The 24,164-nt window shown below is 43.5% G+C and overlaps 1 protein-coding gene across 2 annotated transcripts in view; it reads right to left on the reverse strand.

Annotated features, from left to right (window-relative positions):
• Positions 1-391: 391 nt before the first annotated feature.
• Positions 392-24,164, reverse strand: part of CCDC77 (coiled-coil domain containing 77) — a 203,437-nt gene continuing 179,664 nt past the window's right edge. For both annotated transcript variants that reach the window (XM_069228128.1, XM_069228129.1), the window contains 2 exons: positions 16,295-16,447; positions 392-3,795 (listed from right to left, as the gene is read on the reverse strand). In XM_069228128.1, the coding sequence (XP_069084229.1) occupies positions 3,649-3,795; positions 16,295-16,447 (300 nt within the window). In that variant the 3' untranslated portion in view covers positions 392-3,648. The remainder of the gene's footprint in view (positions 3,796-16,294; positions 16,448-24,164) is intronic.

The raw sequence follows: 24,164 nt of genomic DNA on the forward strand, positions 1-24,164 counted from the left end.
GAAGGGATGATAGATTTAATATCCTGGAGGAATACCCAACATATAAGACTCTTATTAAGTAACTGGGGATGATATAAGCACACAAAACGTGTACCTTTGAGAGTGTACTGCAAGGGTTCTGCTGTCAATGAAACAAAAACCTCATATACTGTTAAATCTTCTTCAAGAGCTATTATCATGGTTTCTATGAAAAATCTACAAATAAAGTTTTTTTAAAATATTCGCTTGCAACATTTTTTTAAGAATGGTAAAAATGTATTGCTAAAACTGTAAAATGTATTCACAGGTATGTACATTAAAAAATTCAACCAATTTGCTCACAAGAGATCACAGGACTGAACATGCTGTTTAATTGATTTAATAAAAATAAAAAAAGACAATCACAGTTAAACTTCAGGTTTAATTCCATTTGAGGTATATGAGTAAGATTCACAAATGTGGATTTTGTGTCCCACAAAGTACAAATTAGTCCATTAGATTATTAAATACATAACATGATGATTTTCGAAAATGCACCAAATTAAAATATTGCCTTTCTTTAAAAATGAGAAATCGTGCCTCTCCAATTTCAATGACGGAAAAGGGAGTTCTCAGAGGGAAAACGTAAAGGAAACCTGAAAGAAACATGAGCCTTGTATAATGCTTCAGTACTGATCATTGGACATCAAGTGATGTAAATTTAATGTATCCAAACAAACAAGTCATATTTAATGCTTTATCGTACATGATATACTTAGCCTGCAAATGTATAATGCTGCTGATTTTAAAAGGGATCCAGAAAGTACAACCAATTGAATCTTCCACGTAATTACAGGACTGCATTTCATAAGGGGGTGGGGCTGAGGGATGGACACATTTCTGTGAGCTCTGCTTAAACTACTTCTCAAGGTGCAACATCGCCTAGAGGTGTAAGGACAACCTACCAACCACTGGACAAACAAGGGTAACCAATCTAGAACTGGAGTGCACGGAGACCGTGCGTGGGTGTGCCAAGAAGTAGCTTTCCCCAGTGTTTGTAAAGTTGCCTTCAATGAAGTCAAGATGGCTGGCACAGTGTAAGAATTGTCATCATAAGGGCACAGCACTGATCTGATGCTGAATAAAGTGATGAGTTCAGGCAGAGTGCCTCACTTAAGATGGCAGGCCAGGGGAATGTTTCCAAGTCATCTGATGCCATAGGTGAACTAAGGTTGTGGCCTTTTCACAACCCTCTGTGAGGAGGTGAGGGAGAGGCCAGAACTGCCAGCAAGTAGAAGTACAGAATGGGATGTAAGCATTGCAGGCTTTACAGCACTGAAACCTCTGCGATGGTTGTTTTGAGCACAAAGTACTCAGAAGTCTGAAGTTGTGTAAGCCCAAAACTTGGGGAATAATCACTCTGTTAAAAGAAGAAAGACTGCCCAAGTACCCAGATGTTTAAAAAGGGGAGAGGGGCTATTACTATTCAAGAAGAAATCTTCAGGCCCAAAATATATCAAGGAAAATAAAAAAAATCTTAAAAGCTGTAAAAGTCTTATGCAAGTATATATACAGACAATACTTAACACTGTAATCCGACCACATCAAAACTTGGAAATCTGTCCTTCTTAACCATGGAGTTCTTTTCGTTACTACACAGTCTCTGGGAATGCTACATCTGGTCAATCGCAGAAGCAGAAGATATCCTCCATAATAGGCCATCATAATTCCCCATGCTTAAGAGCAGGATATCCTAGTTGTTGAACAATGCAACCTACAAAACAGATAATGGAGCTAGATATTGAGCTCATTAGTAGGTAATGCAGAAAAAAGCAAGAAGCTTACTATTTCCTGACCACTCCTTCCTTCTCACAAGTATTGATTGTCACAGAACCAGAGGAAATAACAAATGCAGAATGAGAGATAATGTAAACCAGAGAAGATGCCTTGCCGATGGCTCCTCCGAGATCTAATGGCCAATGAGGAAGATTCTCTGAACACTGCTTGGGAATCAAAAGTGTGAATGAAGGGTTAAGCCTTCCTTCTATACTCCCATAAATATTGACTGTACATGTACAAATACTTTCTCTAGAACCTGAGGGGTTGTAGAGCAGAAGTAGGCACCATCTTGCCATGGGGAAAAAGGTACCATGCCCTTTTTCCCTGAGACACATTGAAATCATTTAATCTTTTTCTTGGGCACAGCTAAAATAATGCAACCAGAAACAAGAACACTCAATTTCCCAAAGTTACAGAACTCAACACTTGGGAGATGTACCTACCTTTGAGCAAAGTCTGTATACACAACTGGGCCATCAGAAGCCTAGAGGCATGCTGAACAACAAGAGACTGAGACTGGATTTCAATCCAACTTATGCTTCTCGTCTTTAAGACAAAAGGTCAGGCAAAGATAGAACACGTTTTCAGAAAGGTGATCATCTCTTTCCTGAACCGTGACAATGTTTAATAAATTGACAGAAAACTGTTTCCAAATCATTCCATTTGAAAAATATATATTTTTTATATCTATTTTCAAAAATGTCAATCAAATAGAACCCCTCATTTCAAATCTCGGCAGAAGATGGGAAAAAGGGCCACAAAGAGAGGCCCCTCAAATAAAACACAAACACCAAAAAACATACGGAGTATCCACAATTACATCAAAATTAGAAAAATCATTTTTTTGGAAAGTGCATTCATTACAATGGAAACACTGAACCCACAAAGTGGCAGATAAAGGAGCCAGAGGGACCAGTGTAGTACGCAAGGAAAGAATATGAGGGAAGGATGAACAAAGGAAAAGTGTTCAAGGGATACTTGTTAAAAAATGACTTGTCCTGCTAATGGGGTGGGCACTATAAATGAGACAACAGGAGGCATATCCCAGTTAGGAAACTCGGTGTAATCCCACTGAGACCACAGTAAAGATACAGGGATGTAGGCAGAAATAAAGGGATAAATGCAAACACATAATATGACGAGGGAAAACATTCACATTTTTAATTAGAAAAATATATATGAAAATACCTTCTTCTAGCTTAATCGTTTTTGAAACTAAAATAAATAAAAAGCAAATACAAGATGTTTGGAAAAATATAATTCAAAATGTTTTGAATCCACTATTAAAGTATCCCGTTTTTAACCCTTCAGTAAAGTACCCTGGAAGCAGCCTGAACGTCTGTGGCTGGTGTTCGCAAAGCAATAGTCGAAGAGGGAGTTAGTGATATATCAACATACCAGTCATAGAAAAAAAAAAAAAAAAGATATTGTTTTTGTTTTACCACACTCCTACTGACCAAGTAATAATCAACTGGTTGAATATAGTAGGGGACAAATGGAGTCTGTGTATTCTGGTGGTTAACAAGTATTGCCCATTCTATAATGCATACTTTCATGTCCCTGAGTTTTGCAACAAGGTGGCTGTTATAGATCTGAACTTTTTCAGACTTCTGCTTTATCAAAAAAGGTGCAACAGCATCAGAACTCGACCTTGGAACTCAGAACTCATTGTAAAAGGTAAGCCCAATTGGTTACTTAAGTTTATCTTCTTTTATAAAGAGAGAATGAAATGATGAAGCTGTGAGGATGGTCAAAACCACTAATTTACACTATTAAGCTTCCTCCATCATGATTATCCTTGAAAATTGCTTTTTCGCCAGTCCAGCTTGCTCTCGTGTTGCAAGATTTGAGTCAGCCAATCCGTAACTCATTTTCCAGTCCGTAAATTTTGGCCTTCAGGTTTCTCAACTCCCCTTGCACTTTCTTCGTACGGGCGTTGCCTTGACGCACTTCATGGAGGATTGCGAGGTCCTGGTCTGGGCCAATGTTTAGTGTTACCTGAGGGAAGGACGAAGGAAACAGCAAAAGTAAAACAGTAAAAAAGAAATAGATTCTAGATGGTGCACTACTGATACCCCAGTGACAATAGATCACCCCTCTCGACTACAACCATCACTGAAATAAGAAAGAAAAATACCTGTGTGGCAAGTTACACTGTAGCAAGTCTTACTGCATAAGAAGAGTAAGCAACCACCTCAGTACAGATGGTGCCCAAAATGTAAAACTATTTGCAAGATTATTACAAGACGTATTGCATATCACGAATTGCAACTGTATATAGAAATCAATTATGCATACATTTGTATTACTATATTCATATGTTTACAATAGAAATAAGCTCAAACCTTTAAAAAAAGGAAAAGAATAGGTGCACTACAGTAAGCTACGATATATGACACTAGAGTGGCATATTATATATATATATATATATATATATATATATATATATATATATATATATATATATATATATATATATATACACACATATATACAACATGGTCAAAGATGTTTCGGCGGCGCACTCCACTGCTGGTACCGGGTGACAGAGAAGACCAATCTCAAAAATATTGTAAAACTAAGAAATTCAACGCACTCCATGGAACCCAACATTAACGTGTATTTATTGCAAGCAATAACCACCTACGCGTTTCGACTCTCAAGGAGTCTTGTTCACGGTAAATGGGTCCTTCCTTTCTTTCCCCTTTTATACTTAATATCCCTTCCAACCGTTACAATGCATTCTGGATATTGTAGTTAGTCAATCTAAAACAAACTTAGAAAACCCCAAACCTGATTAAAAACCACACACACACACACACACACACACACACACACACACACCTATATGCTGATTAAATTACAGTAATGTACAGTCAGATTAACACAGATGGCGAATCTACATAGAATGTCAGATGGGGGAAATGGCTGTGACACCTCAAAGACGACAAGTCCGAGTAAAAAAAAGCTGACCTAGTGGTCCACTGAGGTTTAGGCAGAGCAGCCCTGTCACTCTCCAAAGAATTATAAATTGGTATGACGGTGACTCACTCAAGCCACGTATCCTGTATCCCAGATAGTTTGAAACACATCGCTGAAAGCGAACAGACCTGTCTCTGGTGATATCAGATTTAATTTACACTGAGAATCCCTTTTGGGCCGCAGCCCGACAGATAAGAACGCGCCCCCGCCATGGCGATGTGATACTGAGCTTCATAATGTATGTCTTGGAGTTTCAGCACAGGGAGTTTCTAGCCTCTGCACAGTACGTTCCAACACCAGTTCCCTGGATGGCAGTACGTTACAACGTGGGTACTGCTGAAGAGCCACAATCTGCAATCTGTCAGCCACAAGTGGGATTCTTGGGGTGCTCTTCAGGTGACAGACCAGGCTGAGGATTCTGCATTTATGTGCTATGATGGAGGCACTGGGCCGTGGTAGTTTGTGGTGGCCAAGGCACTACCCTCGAGATTTGCTACCAACATCATCTGGTGGGGCTGGGGGGTATCGCTTGTGGATAATGCCACAAAGTATGACTTATGACTGTTATGCGATGTTTGTCTCTGTGCCGGGGCGTTGTACAACGGTCAATTACTGTATGCCATATTCTTATACGACAAATCTAGCCAAAAGGCAGCAAAATGCTGCATAGGGCAATAGAAAAGCACAAAGTCAATGACAAGTTGGGGAGGTAGCTGCTTTGTTGACTGTTGATGCATTGTCATAGTGTTCTATAAAGAGGGGTTTCTACAACTCTTTCCTCAATTGCAGCAATGATGGGACAGTCGCAACAGATACTGAAAAGTTGTTTCAGATACTGGGGTCATAGATGGAAAAGGCTTGGTATCTTGTTTTTTTCTTCCCATTTATCAGTCTGCAGTCTGATGGTGTCCTGACTGTAGATGTGTGGAGAACTACCATACATGGTGCGCTTGTCTGCAAGATGAGCGGGGGTGCTGCTTGTGATCGCTGCATAAACAATGCATCTAGTTTTGAAGATGGTGTGAGCCGGCAAGCCAATGTAGTTTCATGAGGATTAGGATGATGTGAATATATTGATTCAGACACTGGATATGATGTGTTCTGGAGAGTAGGGTTCCCTTAAGGGGTGCCAGTGTGGTATCTGGAAGGCCATGGAGCAGGATGATGCCACCATCCAGATGAAATAGTATGAGGGCTTGTTTATGAGTTCAGACATCACTTTCTGGAACTAACAGTTTTACTTCCTTTGGAAGAGAGGCCATGTGTTGTTTTGGCAAAGTATTTCTTCTTAAGGGTGAATCCAACTGACTTGTTTTTCAGTGAAAGTTAATTAAAAAGCCATCAATGTTAATGGCATTGAGCCAGGTCTACACAGTTTCTTGTGCGTTGTTCTCGGTAAAAACAGGAAATCTGTTTTGGTTGGGCTGAGATTCAGGCAGGCACTGGACATCAAGGTCTGGATAATTTTGAGACATCCGGTCATTGTAGCCATCGCATTATTATGATGACATATGTGATGTTCTTATTCTGTGTTCCTTATTCTTTGTATTAGCTGGTAATCGCCTGCCTCTTACGAACATGGCTTTTGGTTCTGTGTTCTGCTTTCACGTTCGGCCGGTTTCGAGCTGTTGGAAATGGGCAGTTGGAGGGTGATGCCGGACCAATGAGCATGCAGGTCTATGGTGTCTACACTCTGCTACTCCGTCATTAATAAAGAAGCAATTACATTTAAGGAGTCACATTTTATTCATTATATCACATCACCACATTTTGGCGACGAGTGAGGCGAACCTTGAATACATTGAGGAGCCCACTGACAGCTGGAGCAGTTGTGGTCACACTCTTCAGGCGTGCTGTTGACTGATGTAGAGGTGCGACCGCAGTTCGTGCGTAGCGGTGATACGTTGTGCTGAACTGCAACTTTCTGTGGCCTGCTGAACACTCCCTGGTTGGCGCATAGCAATGTCACAGAGTACCGAGGTACGTTGTTTGTTGCCTTTTGAGCACAGCCCTGGCCTCGTTTGTGGCGGGTCCACTGAGCCGCTGTGTAGTTGCCAAGCTGCCGTGCCGGTGTCAGTTTGTTGATGCATCTACAGAACACTGCCAGCAAGTAATCAGGAGGTGGTTTGCAACCATTGACTACAGTCATCAAACAACAAATTGCGCAGCGAGGATTTGATTAGGGGCATGTGTGCTCATGCTCGTTTCTGGAACAGCTCGTGATCTGATTGGGGGCCTGCATGCTCATGATTGCGTCTGGAACAGTGCATGACATTATACATAGCTTGGTGCTAAGCTACGTGGAGCAACATTTCCTACGCCACTCTGCCCGTTTTGGAAACAGTGTGCGGCGCTCTCAGGCACAGTATTTTTGATTTATAAAAAAGGAGCACGGAGCGTTTGAAGTGTTTTAATCACTCATTTATGCAAATCTATTTACGCTTGGGTAAAGGTTGCCATTTCAGAACCGGTTGGCTTTATTTCTGGTAACATTTACTAATTGTAATTGTTATCCCCTCTTCCTTTCTATCTTTTTGGATAATATATTTTGTGTGATGTCTGGAGGAGGAAAAGTACAGCAACCTCCTCACTTTCTGGTAGAACCAGACAATCCCCAAATGGAATGGAAACATTGTCTCTATGTTTTCAAAAACTATTTAGTGGCAATTGATGGTATAAATTACAACACAGCCAGAAAATTAGCCATTCTTTACAACTGTTTTGGTACAGAAGGGCAAAACTTTTTTTGATACATTACCTGAAATTCCAGCAGCAGAAGAAAATTCTGGTGATGCAGCTAACTGGAATCTATTTGTTGAAGCTGAAAAAAGGTTGGCACTACACTTTTCCCAAGAACCTAGCATCGTTTTGGGGAGATTTAATTTTTATGCTAAAAAACAATCTGCTGGGGAAACTACTGATCAATATGTGGCTGTTCTGGGGGCATGTCCAAGATGGCGACTGGGTCGGACGCATAAATCGCAGCTCCGTCCCCGGCCTAAAATAAAAATCCTGTACGAAGTCGCCTGGACCCGCTGCGGGGTCGAGAACCCCCCAGCTGCGGAGTCATCAAGACGGGGGCGGTGGCGAGCGGAGCAGCGAAGGAGCTGCTTAGAACGATCGTCGCACGGCCGCGCCGCGAGGCGCTTGAGGCGTCCGTCCCCGCCGCACGATCGCGCTGGGGGACACCCGGGCGCTGCTCGCGCCAAAGAATCGGAGCAGCCTGGGCCGTGACCGGGTGGAGAGCCGGGGTTCCCCGAAGGCGGTGAGTGGCGGCTTGTCCGCGCGGCTGCTTCGCCTCGGGGGCCCCGCCCCGTTAAGACTGCGACCGATAGACGCTTCATCGGCTGCGCTGGCAAGGCGCGCACACACGCTCTGCGGGCCTCCTGTGCCCCTTTGGAGGACACGAAGGCCCTTAGACTACCAGGGCAATAGCCGGGAGGTGCCGAGTAGGCCCCCAAGCTCTGAGAACTACGGACACTTGAAAGGCTAGTCCACTACGCTATAGCCACGAGAGAACGATCGAGCTCAAGGTACATACCAGCCCATCACGCCAGGGGCAGACAAAGAAACGCAAAGCCAAGCTGGTGGGGCCGTGAAAAGGTAATATCACATCAGCGTAAGAAGTTAACAGAAACGCAGCAAGAAACAAATTGCAGAAACAGCTGATCCAGGTAGTGCCTACTAGTAGGAGAAAAAAAAGAAAGTGGGGTAAAAATAAAATACCGGCCGCCTGACATCCTCAGGTGCTGTAGCGTGGTTAAACCCCTCTGCACCATTTTGGCCACGCCACCAGCACCAAAGCGCCAAGCCAGTGCGATATAATTAAGCAACGCGACGTAAAATCCAAAGACCAACAACAGCATTGCATAAAAACCACCTAATGGGAAAACCAAAGACCCCACGGGCGCCCCCGGGAACCATGGACCCTGCTACACCGCCTTCAGTAACTGGGGCCTCAGACACATATCAAGCCCTTCAGAAAATGGAAGCGACATTGCAAACGCACTCAACACAACTTGAAAAAGTGCTACAAGCCATACTTGACACTAAAACAACTTTGGAGGCGAAGATTGGCTCAGTTATAGAAGAGGTTAACTTGCTCCGCACGGACCAACAGGCGCTAGTAGAAAAGGTCGCTGGGCTGGAAAAAGATACGTCGCACCTCACACCATCTATGCTCGAGGTTAAATCACAGCTGGGAGCTGTAACAGCAGAAGTTGAGACACTTAAACGCAGAGCCGAAGGCAGATCGCGCCGAAATAACATCCGGTTTGTGGGATTTCCAGAACGCGCCGAGGGCCCCAGTGCAGAACTCTTCATCGAACAATGGCTGACTGAATCGGTTTTGAAAAATAATGTTCCAAAGTTTTTTTTCCAAAGAACACGCCCACAGGGTCCCAGGCAGACTCCCGCCACCAGGCGCTTATCCACGTCCCCTCATAGCAAAATTACTGAACTACCGTGATAGAGACCTTATAGTGCAACTATTCTGAAAGGCAGGCCCGATGCACTTTGAAAACACGCAAATAACAGCCTATCCGGATTTCACAGTAGAGGTACAAAGAAACCGAAACTCATTCTATCGGATCAAGGAGCGACTAAGAGAGCACAATATCAAATACTCCTTGTTGTTCCCCGCTAAACTTCGCATACAAGACAATACCCGCACTCTTTTCTTCTCCACTCCTGAAGACACATGGACATGGCTCCACGCAAAAGGACTAGCTGATCCACCACCCTCTATGGACAAAAGCCTACCTCCGAGGGATAAACGCAGACCCCGCAGAAAACATGATAACAAACCTACCCCTGAACAATCGCGCGATGAACGATCGCTACTGCTACAGTCTACATCGCGTTTCGCCAACGCATCACCGACATCCTTGTCTGGGCAATCAGAAGCAGATCCTGACCCAGAGTTAAACTACGACTCAGTGGAATCTGCCCGCGGCCCCAACCTCACTCCACGATCAGCAGATGACATTTGCTAAATCTCCGTCCCTGAACACAGGAGGACGTTTCACCCGCTACTCCTTTCTGGATACTCTCGCTGTTTGTCATCACATAATTACTTTTCCTAACTCGTCTGCTTGGCTCGCTGCCGCTCCTGGTCGGCAAGGACACCAACATGCGCAAAATGGTCCGGGACTAAGACATTCAACCACCCGTAGTCTTGGATCACCCCTCGCTCCATATGGACCGTTACCCCAGGATGGCAAGTCTTGCTACCACCCTGTTCTTGCCACAACTGCAACCGCTGCTAAGTATAGCAGATATTATAGTTATAGTTGAATGGAACGTTTTATTGTTATATGTATTGACATGTACTATTTGTAGTGCGCCACACCACAATGTAAACCTAAAAGGCAGGCTACACAGTCCAGTAGCTAAGAGGCTAGACGACATGAATACGTATCAAACTACAAATAAAATCGGGCTTGCGCAACCACGGGCGGTACCCTCCCACATTGACCCACTTAAATTCCATGGCTTCCCAAAATCAGCGTTATACCACACACTATAAAATTCCCACATGGAACGTAAAGGGCATGGCATCCGTAAGCAAAAGGCAACGGATTTATACATACCTCAGGAGGCACCAGATACACATAGCCATGCTGCAAGAAACCCACTTAGATGAGACCTCGTTGGCATATACCAAAACAAAATGGAAGGGCCAATTATATGGGACCACCCCCTCAACATATGCCAGAGGAGTGATAATCTGGATAGCCCCCAGGGTTCCATATACTATGTCCCGCACACAATGCGATCCAAACGGGCGGTACGTGTTACTGGAGGGTACTTTAGACGGAGGCCCCTTAGCCTTGATAACATTATACACTCCTAATATAAATCAACGCGACTTCCTCAGGACACTAAACAGTAGCATGCTCAGTGACCCCGCAACAGATGCCATATGGGGCGGGGATTTTAACTGCGTTCTAGATATCTTGAAAGACCGTTCTACCCCTCCAGTAACCCGCGCCCCAGCTAAACGAGCGTCGCTCGACTTGGCAGATTGGGCTTCTAATAATGGGCTAAACGAAATTTGGAGAACTTCCCATCCCACACTACGTGAATATTCTTTCTACTCACCAGTGCACAAACTTCACACCAGGCTAGATATGTTCTTTGCTACACCTAGCATAATCCCAAAGGTAGCTACATCTGGCTACCTAGCCCGTACTATATCAGACCACAACCCACACTACGCCACATTGTTCTGCGGCTATATACATGCCCGTATCCCAACATGGCGCCTGCAACCAGACGCCCTGTCCGACCCCCCTTTTAATACTGAGTTGGCCACATGCCTGTCGAACTATTTCTCTCTAAATAAAAACACAACATCAACCCGGGCCACTGAGTGGGATGCCCATAAAGTAGTAATTAGAGGGCACTGCCTGGCAGCATCTGTGGGCATTAAGAAAATGCTTACCACAGAGTTATTAAAATTAGAAGCCAAAATACATAGGGCGGAGATTGCGGTCTCAACAAACAATACCCCACCAGAAACACTAATTTCACTGAAAGCAAAATACAGAGAAACGGATGACAGCCTTAGCAGGCACGACTACAGACACTTCAAAACGAGACAACATGCTGAGGGGGACAGATCGGGCAAATTGCTGGCGTGGCTGGTGCGTCAATCACCGCAATCATCACCGATAGGGGCTATCAAATTACAAACAGGAGTAGTGGTTAACACTCAAGTCGACATTAACAAGGCCTTCTACATGTATTATCATTCGCTATACCAATCCGCTACCCCCCCTACAGAACAACAATTGGCTGAATTTCTGGTTCAGATTCCCCAAAACTCGAATATCGTCAACAATGCTGACATCCTAGACGGCCCCATTACTATTGGGGAGCTTCGTTTGGCCCTCTCTCAGATGGCGCGTGGCAAGACCCCTGGCACAGATGGTCTGCCACCAGAATACTACAACTCACAAAGCACTCACCTACTGCAACCCTTACTAGAGTTACCAGACTCTATGAGGGAAGCACTAATAGTGGTCCTGTCAAAACCAGGACGTGATCCACTAGATGTCAGATCAGACAGACCACTTTCTCTCTTGAACACTGATTGCAAACTCCTAGGGAAAATCCTAGCAAATAGATTGCTCCCCCATTTGCCGCACTTAATACACCCTGACCAGTCGGGATTTATTCCGGGTAGAAACACCTTTTTAAATATAAGGCACCTAATCCGCATCATGCATAATACCACAGACCCAGGTAGTGTGACCGTGTCACTAGATATAGAGAAGGCGTTCGATACGCTTGGTTGGGAATATCTATTCCGCACCCTCAAGGCGTTTGGCTTCCAGAGTGGCTTCATCAACTGGATTGCTACACTATACTCCAAACCAACAGCCCGAGTTAAAACCGGTCAGGTAGTGTCAGAGGCCTTCCCTATAGGCAGAGGCACCAGGCAGGGCTGCCCGCTTTCTCCATTGTTGTTTGCAATAGCTATGGAACCACTCGCAATTAAGCTCCGGGGATATGCACATAAATGGGGCATACAGGAATTTGACGTATATCATATAATATCCTTGTACGCAGATGACTCCCTGATATATCTACGCAACCACTCTGCCTCCCTGACCGGGGTAATGCGTATAATGAATATGTTTACTCTTGTCTCCGGCTTGCATGTGAATTGGTCTAAATCTTGTATCTTCCCTCTCACTTGTTTGCCCCCTGAACAGCGAGCGTCTCTCCCCATGCATCAACTACCATGGACACACCAGACCTTGAAATACTTGGGCGTTCAAGTATATCACTCTATGTCAGACCTAAGGGAAGGTAACTTAGACAGGCTGCTTCGCTCTACCCGAGGCTCCTTGACATTTTGGAGTTCCTTGCCTCTATCGCCAATGGGCCGGACAGCCATAGTAAAGATGCTAATATTACCGAGATTCTTATACTATTTCACCGCACTCCCGGTGATCTTGCCTCGCTCGTTCTTCCACAAAGTGCATTCGCTGCTGACTGACTTGCTCTGGGGCAGAGACAGACGCAGAGTAGCCCTAACTACCACTCAATATTCACAAGAAGAAGGAGGCCTGGCCATGCCGAACCTTGAGCTATATTACGCAGCAGCCCAACTTCAATGGGTTACTAAATGGCTCAATGAGCCGTCCAACGCAGAGTCTACAGCAAAAATGGCTTATACAATCCCAACAACTATATTGACAGGTCTACTAGCGGGACCCCCTTATCCACTACACAACACTCCCTTACTGGACACGGCCAGACACTGCTGGAAGAGATATGTGCAGGGCAGAATGCAGCCCCTCCCCTACTCTCCCCTACTCCCAATGCCACAGCTGCCGGGCATTTACGCCCTATCCTCCCATCATGATGTACGGGGGGTTAATACCCTGAACATAGGAGACTTCTATTCTGACTCCAGAGCAATCAAGTTTGCAGACCTGGTGTCCGCAGAGGTAATGCGACCGGGAGCCTTTCTGACATTCAATGCCATAACTAATCTCCTACGTAATATATGGGACTGTGGTCACAACGAACCAAATGAATCCCTTCTACTCACAGCAATACTCTCTATGGGCGACGCAAAACGCGTTGTTACCAAATTATACAAAATACTTCTAGCAAGTAGTAGCAAGGCCCTAACCCAGGTCAAACACCGCTGGGACACTGTCCTTCCCACACCAATTGCACAAAAATCCTGGGACACAGCCCTTATCTAGATCAAGTCCGTATCTCGCAACTCCAGACTAAGATACACGCAATTTAATTATGTGCATCAAGCATATATCTCCCCAGCTCGTATTCATAAAATATACCCAGGCGCTAAACCCATATGCCCAAGATGCACTACCCCTGCAACAACTTTCTACCATATGGTCTGGGAATGCCACACGATTAACACTGGCTGGAATCGCGTCGTTGACACAACTGCAGACGTGATAGACCAGTTGTTGACTCCTACTCCAGAATCCTGCCTGCTTAATATACGCCACCGCACAAAAGGAGATAAACACACTCACAAGTTTGTAGATTTGGCATTCGTGACATATAAACGCCTGATAGCTACACACTGGAAGGCCCCAAACGCCCCTCCCCACTCCCTCTGGTTGCGAGACCTACACGATTACACATTGGCAGAATCTCAAACATTAAGGCAATTACAACATAAAGGTCAGATACAAGGCGGGACTGAAAGTTGTGACCTTTTCGTAGTTAGAATTGAATCCAGAGATGACAAGTATCCACCATGAGATAGCCCTTTAGCACTTTTGGGACACGCTACTACTAAAATTACCCAAAGTAGTAGAGTTTGTTAAAAGCAGATCCATTCAACCGTACTGCCATGCCTAGTCCATAAATTATCTACCCGCCAGCCCCTTCCTGATACTGTTATTCCTCCACACCAAAACGCACACATAGAAACGTAGCCCTTAATGCCTGTATAGCCATATGCTCTCACTACTATATATGACGCCAACACATATATTTAAGAATAATAACCATCATGTCAAGTGTTAATAGTTATATAAAGTTTATTGAAAGTCAGTACACTAAAATACAGCTGTGATGTACAGTGAAATGTACAAACGTTAAGAAAAGCACACGGAGGGAAGCTGGGAATTCTCTCACCAAGTCATATGTAATGTACTGCTACTTTTGTACCTTGTTGTGAATTAAGTTTAATAAACAGATTTAAAAATAAATAAATATGTGGCTGTTCTGAGAATTTTAGCTAGTAGATTCGCATTTGAAAATGCTAGAGATCAAAATTTAAAGACCAGACTGTTTTAAATTGTCATTCTAAAAAAGTTCAGGAGCACTTACTGTGTTGTATTAATCCTAGTCTTGATGAGACAGTGAAAATAGCTTAAGGCATTGAACGTGCCTCAGAGTCTGTGAAAGTATTGTCCGGTGCTTCTGGAAGACCAGAAAGTATGAACGTAAATGCTGTAAATAACGTACAGGACCTTCGGAAACACATTAAGAGTATTAAGTCAACTGTTTGCTATTATTGTGGATCCAATAATCATTTTGATAGTAGCTTGAGCTGTCCCACCCAATGAAAGAAATAACACAAGTGCAAACAATTGGTCATTTTATGAGGGTGTGTATGAGTGGCGAAACAAGAGTAAATTGTGTTCCTGAGGTTGAGCAACAGTGCGTGCAGTTCAATGAAGAAATACATACCATGACAATCTTGACTGTAGGAACTGAACAGCAAAACTTAAATGGAAATGTGAGTGAGCAACTGAATGCCTATACGTATAGGGATAATAAGGATGAAGCATTCATTGCTAGTAAGAAGGGTCCATTTTACAATGTCAAGATTGGTAACCAATATCTTAAGATAATGGCTGATTCTAGGTCACTGGTTACCATGTCGTCTGAGCAATTGTTTAAGTCACATTGGTGTAACAAGATACTTCATCATTAATAAAGAAACAGTTAACTCTAAGGAGTCACACTTTCTTCATTACGTTACCACCACAGATGTGCAGGCAGTCTTTGAGGCACTGGATGTCTGAAGCAGATACGATTTTCAAGCAGAGCTGTGTTCCATCAACACACTGGTAAGCCTTTATGCTGCTACCTTTAAGTAGTACACCAGGTGGCTCGACGAAGAGACTAAAGATGTCAAGGGACAGTATGGAACCCCAGGGGACTTCACAGACAATAGGGGTCTTTTGGGATCTAGAGGTGCCCAAGTGAACAAACTGGAAATGTTTGGAAAGTTAGGAGGAGAAACTGAAGGACAGTGCAAGTGAGTCCCATTTGATTCTAGGGGATGTGTATGAAGAGTGAGATAGTTGATTGTGTCAAAGGCAGCTGAGAGGTCCAGCATTATCAAGAGGCAGGGGTCATCATCTGGGATCATCTTCATCTGTAGACAGGAGGGTATTGTCTATTATGTGTAAGGTAGCAATCTCTGTGCAGCAATGTGCTTGGAAGTCAGTCTGGTAGCTGTTCATGAGATAGCATTAATGTGTTCCTTGAGTTGGACATAGACTGCTTTATTCAGTGATCTTGCCAATTAATGATAGGTGAAGAATTGTCAGGGTGCTTCCCTTGTTTACCTCCATGTAGCTGACTGCTAGACTGAATCTTTGTCAGAGGATATGTTTATAACAGAGGCCAACATGAATCAGGCTGTCTAAGAGCAACATATGCCTTGCGCTTGCCTAACCCCCAGAAAGACTGTGCACCTCACCATGTATTTTCCATCAAGGCCAGCTTTAAAAGCGAGAGGATGGCTTGCCTATCACCTTCCCACAAAGAGAAACAAATTTAGTGTCAGACAAAAGGGTCAACATTACTAAAGAGCACTGGTCTTGAAGATGCATCAAACATCTGACAGAGAGCTAGAGACATGCAAAGAATGGTCTCCAGGCCACACAGTTATGTTAAGACTGGAAATACACAATCCCCTGAGTAAGTCGTTCCTGTCAAATATTAGCAGGTGTCCTGCCATGGCTGTACTCACATGCTCACATGTATTAAGATAAAATACCTTGAATAGCTGTTTCTCCACTTCCTTCAGCTTCTGCCGCAGATGCTTGATGTCTGTTTTAAAACCTTCCACCTCCATTGCCCGGCGTTTTTCAAGGGCCTCATAGCGTTGGGTCATTAGCTGCAAACGCTTTGCGACCTTGTCTGACCGCTCCTGAGGCAGGGATAAAGTGAATGAAAAAAGAAAAACAGAAAGTTGTTACAACCATGTTTTTATATTAAAGTAGATACTACAAATGGCTGCCCACAAAATTCATTTGTCACTATGCTTGCTAAATTAGACTCCCCTGCAATTGTAGATGTGCAAAACAAGTTCAGTGGCTAAACAATTCAGCAAAGTTGAAGCAACATTAAAAAAAAAAGCGATGGAGTGCACAATGATAGGTTCCATATTACGTTTTGAGGACCACTACCCCAAAAGTTTAAAGACAAATCACTAAAGTTTTGAGTCAGGGTATTACAATAACAGATTAAACCATCTGTCTGATGAGAAGATGCTGATGAATGTAAACATGTAGAGTTGGGCATAAGGGTTCAATCAGCAGACTAGATAAAGAATACCGGTCAGTGACAGAAGAAAATAATGACACCACAGTAACAGAGTGAAAAGCCGAAAGAAAGTAGACCCATCAATGCAGTACATAATCACAAAGCTGGATAACACTGATTTTCCAATTATATACAACACTGCCCTAGTGAAACATGTGTCTAAAAATCATTTAAAAAAAGCCACTCATTTGAGTTGGCAGCCTTGAGATTATAGCAAAAGACCACCTGGTTTTAAAATAACTTCTCATAACTATGCCTAGTAAAACAGAAATCTTATTGTCCCAAGAGATTGTCATGCCATACTGCGCCAACCACTCCATCCTAGTATATAGAAACTCTAGGGATAATAAAATCTTTCCAGAAGTATTTCTTGGCTTAGTCATGACACAGCATAAGAAACTGATGATACTGTGTGGTTGTAATCTGTGGATTTATTATGAAAGTAACCCCCCCAGCCAAAGCTGTTTAATAAAGGGTGACCTACAGATGTATCAATTGATGGACCCTAGGTTTCACTGTGTAAAGGCTGTTTCCACAGAGGGTCTCAAAAACGCTTTGTTTCAAATAGGCCCAGCCATGAAGATTTAGAAATCATAGCTTATAAAACTTGAAGATGTTTATATAGATCATAGTTCAAAACCTATGCATGTGCAGTTGATGCACACAAGGTATGTTGAGAAAACATTATTGCCATGAAATTGGTGAGGGATGAGTGTTGCCTATCTGAGAAAAAACACCTGCTCATACTTAAAAAACTTGATAGCTTTTTCATTAAAGGATAAACTGATCCGTTGGTATATGAAAGACATACAATGGAAGAGAAACTGAAAGTGATGAAACGCAACAAACTAAATACAAAAACAGCTGTCCATGTCCACAGGTGGGGAAAGCAAATACTTGGAGGAGTGCAGTAATTTTACATAAAAGAGATGAATATGCCCAGGCTCCACGAACAGCTACGCAGACCCTTCACATACAGAACTCGTTCAGTTCCCCCATTACCTGGTTTTCACGTTTCCTCATGTTGGCATTTTGTGGGAAATTGGGTTGTTGGTTGAGTGGAGGGGGGGCGGGGGGGAGAGAGAACACTTCTCAGGCAACACCCACAATCCTTGTTCGAGTGAACTACAGAAAGTCACTAAATTAACCTGTGCCTAACCGTCTGGTAGCTTGGCACAAAAGCAGTCAGGCTTAACTTAGCGGCAATGTGTAAAGTATTTATGCAGCAAACAAACAGTAGTAAGGGGAAAAATGCGACAAAAGAAAATTCCCACACCTATTTAGAAAAATAGAGGAAGATTTAATAAATTATTTGACATCAAAATGACAAAAATCCAATCCCTAGAAACACTGCTAAGAAACTTTAAAGTCTTATGGTAAGAATAGAGCCTAAAAGCACAAAGCGTCACTCGTGGTTATCTAGTTGTGCAAGACCAGGTGAAAGTCTCAAGTTCAGCCTGACCAAGATGAAGTGAGGACAAGATACAGGGGCCAGGTTAGTCTCACTGAACAAGTTACCTTCTAAAGTCCAGCCCAAAGGGTACCATTCTCAGTGAAGGAGGTCACGAGGAGCAGAATAAAAATCATGGATAGTCATCGCTGTAGCATAAAGATCCTGTCAGGCGCTGTGGATGGCCTTTGCTGGAGATTCGCATTGGCAGTCACTGTGAGCTGTCAGTGCTGTTGAGCAAAGTGCAGATATTGTGCTGCCGGTCGTCGCTGTAAAGCTGAGTCTGGGTCACCAGAGTTTCTCCTGGTGGTAGTAATGATCTTGCTGCACACTGGTCCGTCATGGTCATGAAGAACCCAAGCTTCAGGATTTCTCCTTTTCTTCAAGGAGGAGCTCAACTGATGCCATACAATGGGTGCACTTCTTGAGGGTCAAAACACAATCCAGCAAAGGCCAGCATGGCTTAGGCAGGTCCAGTTGCAGGTCCTGTGCAAAGGGTTCAGCGGGGCAGTTGTTGGGAGGCCTCTGGGGATGGCCTTATGCCTGTAGCTCACAACAGGTTAGTCAGCTTACCCTTGATGTAATTTTGGCCTGGATGAAGGGTGCAGGTAAAGTCTTCCTTCTCAGCAAGCAGAGCAGGCCTCAAGCAGCAGGGGCCCTTCTATTATCCACAGGTCCAGGAGTGTACTATAGTGTAGACATGAGGGTCTCCTTTTTATACTTTGTGCCCACTTTGAAGTGGAAGAAACTTTTAGAATTTCCCCCTTACAGAAGTGCCTGGAATTTCCTGCCTTCCTGCCCCAGTCCCAGTCATAATAGGCCAGTGTAAAGCCCTTTGTGTGTGAGCTGGGCCAGTGCCTTTGAATATGCCAACTGGGTGTAAGCAAATTTTACCATGGTTAAAGGAGAGAGCCATGTGTCCTAAAGGCCAACAAAATCGGATTCACAAAACGTTTGGGGATGATCCTGCAGACAGGGCCAAGTCCAACACATATGTTATGTTTGTTGTATGCTCCTAGCGTTTTCCTTACATGGGGGTAAACGTGCACTGTGAATGGTGTCCAGTGTGAGGTAACTGACTATAGCACAAAATAGAGTATCCTCAACAGGTTCCTTGTGTAAGAGACAGTCAACATGTTGCCACCCAACTGCAAGCCCACCTGGTCTGGATAGGAGCGCTGAGGGAACCCTCATCTACATACTGTCAGGTCCCTGCTCTTACAGAAGACACATGATTGAAAAAAACAGTTTGGCTGTCCAGGCAGCACCCATCCTAATATTACAAGAGTTACTATGCCATGCTGGGGATGTCACCATTTCGTCCTCTCCTGTGCAGATCCCAGTAGACATTTGTGACCACCTCTTGTGTCATGCATGAGGATGTATCTGCCCATCATTGAGACTCCACTCAGAAGTATTTTACTCTCTTCTCTGACATACATATCAGTTTTCCTGGCTGGTGCTGACCACACCTTCCATCCTCTTCCATGTGGGCAAAGCCAGGAAGATACAGCTTTGTAAGGTCCTTTCATAATGATAGAGGTTATCCGCTGTGAAAACCTATCCCACTGCAGGAAGCACAACCTAACAAAAAAAGATTATAATTACAAAACAATTGTATTACCTTTTTAAGCCATAATCCAGATGAACTTCTCTACAAAAATTTTACCAGCATCACATTCTTGTACACTCTTCGTAGACAAACAGCTGCTAGTACCAGACAAATGCTTGTCTTCTCTGTAGTCATTCAACATCACAACTTGATTCTATGTAGAAGAGGTAATTGAGAAGCAATATATTCAGAAGAATGGGTTTATTCATGATCCCCAATGAAGTCTGAAGAGTACCCATAATCAACATAATCAATTCTCACATTTCCTTTGGGAGTTCTTAGCGATATTGGTCTGGATGAGGTTTATTCTTAACCTCTAGGCCTCAAGGGTTAATAACCTATCCTACCTCACCGACTGCTGTTAGTGCTTCTATGAGAATAGTGGTTGCATAACCTCTCAATAATGCGTATGGGAGGTAAGGCTTTCTGGTTGATTGAATCATCTTGTGTCATTAGAGTTCCCCAACTTTAGGTCCAGCTTGTGGTCAATGCTCAAAAAGACATCTGAACCACTGGTGTCACCCAATATTTGGCCCACCTTGTTGTTCTGATTTCATTAAGACCACTTGAAGTTGGTTTGTCTTAAGATTGTTTTGGCACTGGATGCTGGTTCAGCATGTGGCTGAGGCCACTGAGGCAACCTGTTTTTGAGATTGAGGTAGACTCTTTATTGGATCCAATGCACTGTCCTCCTTTTGAAGCTGGGGGCTCTTAAGGTTGACGATCTCTTACGTTTGGGATCATCATCAAGAACTCTCAGGTGACATGTCCCAGAAGGAAAGATAAAACATCAAAAGGATCTGCCAGGTGTGTTGGAGTGGCATCCGTTAAAGAAACAGTTCCACCTCTACAGCAAGTCTTTATTGATCCATTGACAAAACGACCCCACCCGAAATTCCACAAGCTTCTAAGGTGTCCAGGAACTTAATAAAAGTTTAGCAACTGATGTTCATATCATCCCCTTCTTTGCAACCAAACACCAAGAGACATGCCTTAAAACAAAAACGATGTCCATAATGCAATATATTAATGAAAATCATTGTCTACTGACCATCTCACACCACCAGATGAACGTCAGAAAGATGTCTGGTCATGGTTTGAAATGGGCAAAAAGAAAAAGATATATATATACCATACTGGTCATAAAAAGTTTTACCATGAATCAACTTAAAAATTAACCAGCAACAAAACTAGTCACTTCAGGAAAAAAAAAAATGTTGAAAAACAATTGATGAAGGACCAAATCGATTCACATTTCCTACTTCTAGGGTGTCATCTGTGACATCACGACTAGCACCCTCACTTATCCTATTAAACTGTATATAGCACAAACTGTTACCTAAAGAGGCATCTTGGTGCTTAGGTATCAAAAACCAGTCCAGACATAAGTAAATACCTAAAGGTTGTTAAGCCAAGCTTTCAGTTCTTTCCTCACAGCACAGAGGTTGCTGATAAAGCACAGCAATCTCAGTATGCTGTTACAGACTGGCTGCATGTACAGAGAAAGCTCTACTACCAATTCACGCTTTCTTACATTGGGAAACCCTAAGAAAGCTGGCATTAACTGAGCATAGAGATCTAGGCACTATGTAGTGTTGTCATTTTTGTCTAAGCGGAAAATACATTTGATAAAAGGCTCAGTGCACTATGACAGTGATTGTAAACTGAATTTGCTGGCTACAGGGAGCCAATGAAGGGAATTCAGAGGCCCTAATGTAGAAGAGTGACGTGGCAGAGAAAGAGTTTTGCAGCTGCTACCTGTATGCGATGTGGCTCTGGACAACATAACCTAGGGCATCTAACAATTAGGCATCATGTTGTTCAATCTGCTCAGAATAATGCTTTGCACCACAAGGGGGACAGAAGTAAGATGGGAACAAATGTAACATTTTTGCCAAGTGTCCTCATTAGACCAAGGCAAATAGAGAAGAGTCCATCAGACCAAAGCACATAGAGAAGAGTCCATTAACGATGGATGATTCTAGAGTGGTCATTTTAAATCTTAAGTCAGGCCCCCCTTCTGAACCCTGCCTCCCTTTTCTTCTAGCTCTGGGAGTGGATTTCATTTATCAAGTTATGATTCTCCCTACTGAACAGGTCATTGTCATTTGGGATGGGATAGTTGGAAATAGGCCACAATTTTGCCCCTCATGAAAGAACGCAACACCCCCCCTCCCCCTCCCCCTCCCCTCCCAAATATTTCAAGCAATTACAGGCCCATTTCCTTGCTGCCAGCCCCGTCAAAATTTGGAGAAGTTTGTTAACCAGTAGCTGTCCAATTACTTTGACTCTTACATGCCTCTCCACCCCAGCCACTCTGGATTTAGGTCAAAATTCAGTACAGAGAACACACTTCTGAAAGTCTCTGAACTGATAAAAAGCACCTTAGATGGAGGAGGAAAGGCAGTGCTGGTACTGCTAGACCTGTCAGCTGCATTTGACACAGGCCCTCATTCCAGGGTGCTTGCTCGCCTTTATGATAAAGGCATTAGGGGCACAGTGCTTAAGTGGCTGAAATCTTTCCTTGAATACAATGCCATGAAATTTGTCTACCATCTTTCTTGTACTTCAAGAGCGGTGTCTCGGCAGGAGTGCCCCAGGGATTAGACCTTAGCCCTACAATGTTGGACATCAATATGTCCCCACTAGCAGCACTGGTTGAGTCTTTTGGAGCCAAGATAATGTTGTATGCCGAGGACACTCAGCGTGTGTCCTCCTTTAAGAAGGACGAACCATTGCCTAGTATGACATTAAACCCTATCAGCAGTTTTTCAGTGGATAATTATCATCCAACTCAAATCCAATACTGTCAAAAGAGGTTCTCCGGTTCGGCTAGAATTTCAATCTCAACCTGCAAGCACACTGGCTAGATGGGACCTCCCCACCCAACCTACAAGCTGACATAGTAAAAAAAAAAAAAAAAAAAAAGTGGGGCGTCAAGTTTGATAAACAGCTGACACTAAACAATCAAATTAACACGGTAGTCACCACGTGTCTTAGTCTTATGTGTGCAGCTAAAAAAGTTTTGCATTTCCTCTCCTCACCAGTGAGGATAACAGTGATCCTGGCCTTGATCATGTCCAGGCTAGATTATGCCAACGCCCTCTATGATGGTCTTTCATGATATCTGATGAGAAAACTGCAAACGGTCCAGAATGCGGAAACTCGCCTGGTTCTCAAACTACCTATAGGAGCTTTGATCTCGTCACATGTAATGAACCTGCACGGTTCCCTGTTAACAAGAGGATCTTGTTCAAGACTCTTGATCTTGTGCATAGAGCACTGTTCTGCTCTGGTCTGGATTACTAGTCTTCCAGGACAGACCGAGAAAGAGCAAGAGTAGAGGGTTTTAATGAAACAATCAATAAAAAATGAGCTTGCTACCATAGTCTACCCTTATAGCCTGCTGTAGCTTGGACTTTAATGGCCAGTATAGTCCACCTACGAAGGGCTATAAGAGTGTTAGATAATTCCGCTAATAAAGGGCAGAATGTTCTAATAAATAAAACAAAGGCCTCGTGGAGCCTAAGGGTACTGAAATCCCCTCGAGCTTCATGAGGCCTTTGTTCACAGCTGTTGCTGTGTGTAATACACTGGAATGTTGGGAGCTCCAGGCTTTTACCAGCCATTAGAAGCCCAGAGTACTCCCTGATGTTCAATGGAGTGCCCAACATTCCAATGCTCAAATACCTATTTGAGATGACAATCACATATTTGAGTAGGAGAAAACTTTTAGGTACATTTTAATACAGCGCAACACATCAGTGTAGGAAGATGGCTCTTTAGATGATATATCGAAATGAGATATATCGTAAAGAGTTGAGGGGCTCCCTTACTAGTGGACAGGGGCTTGCTCTAGCAATCCCAGGGTGCTCTTTTGGCAGGTAGGGTGGTTGAGCAGCCTTATGCTTATCAGAGAAGAGTGTGAGACATCTGCAAATACACACACAATCAATAAATGAGACACAATTCAAAAAAGGAGATCCAAACCAATTCACAAAACTAAGAAGTATCTTTATACATATTTAGGTATCAGAATCAACTTGATCACGTAAGTACGTTTCACAAGAAAATCTTCACACTTTTGTGAAGTCAACCGTGCAATTTCTGAAAAGTTGCAATGCTATCCTATGGAGAGAAAAACAAGTATTGCGTTCAGGTATAGCACAGCAACTTAAGGAAGAAAAACTCCGTGACTTAAGCCAAGTATTGAGCAAGGGTTAGGACCACACCAACAGGTCACACCAGGCGGCACTGGGG

This window comes from Pleurodeles waltl, chromosome 4_1 (assembly GCF_031143425.1).
Source record: "Pleurodeles waltl isolate 20211129_DDA chromosome 4_1, aPleWal1.hap1.20221129, whole genome shotgun sequence".
Classification (NCBI taxonomy): Eukaryota; Metazoa; Chordata; class Amphibia; order Caudata; family Salamandridae; genus Pleurodeles; species Pleurodeles waltl.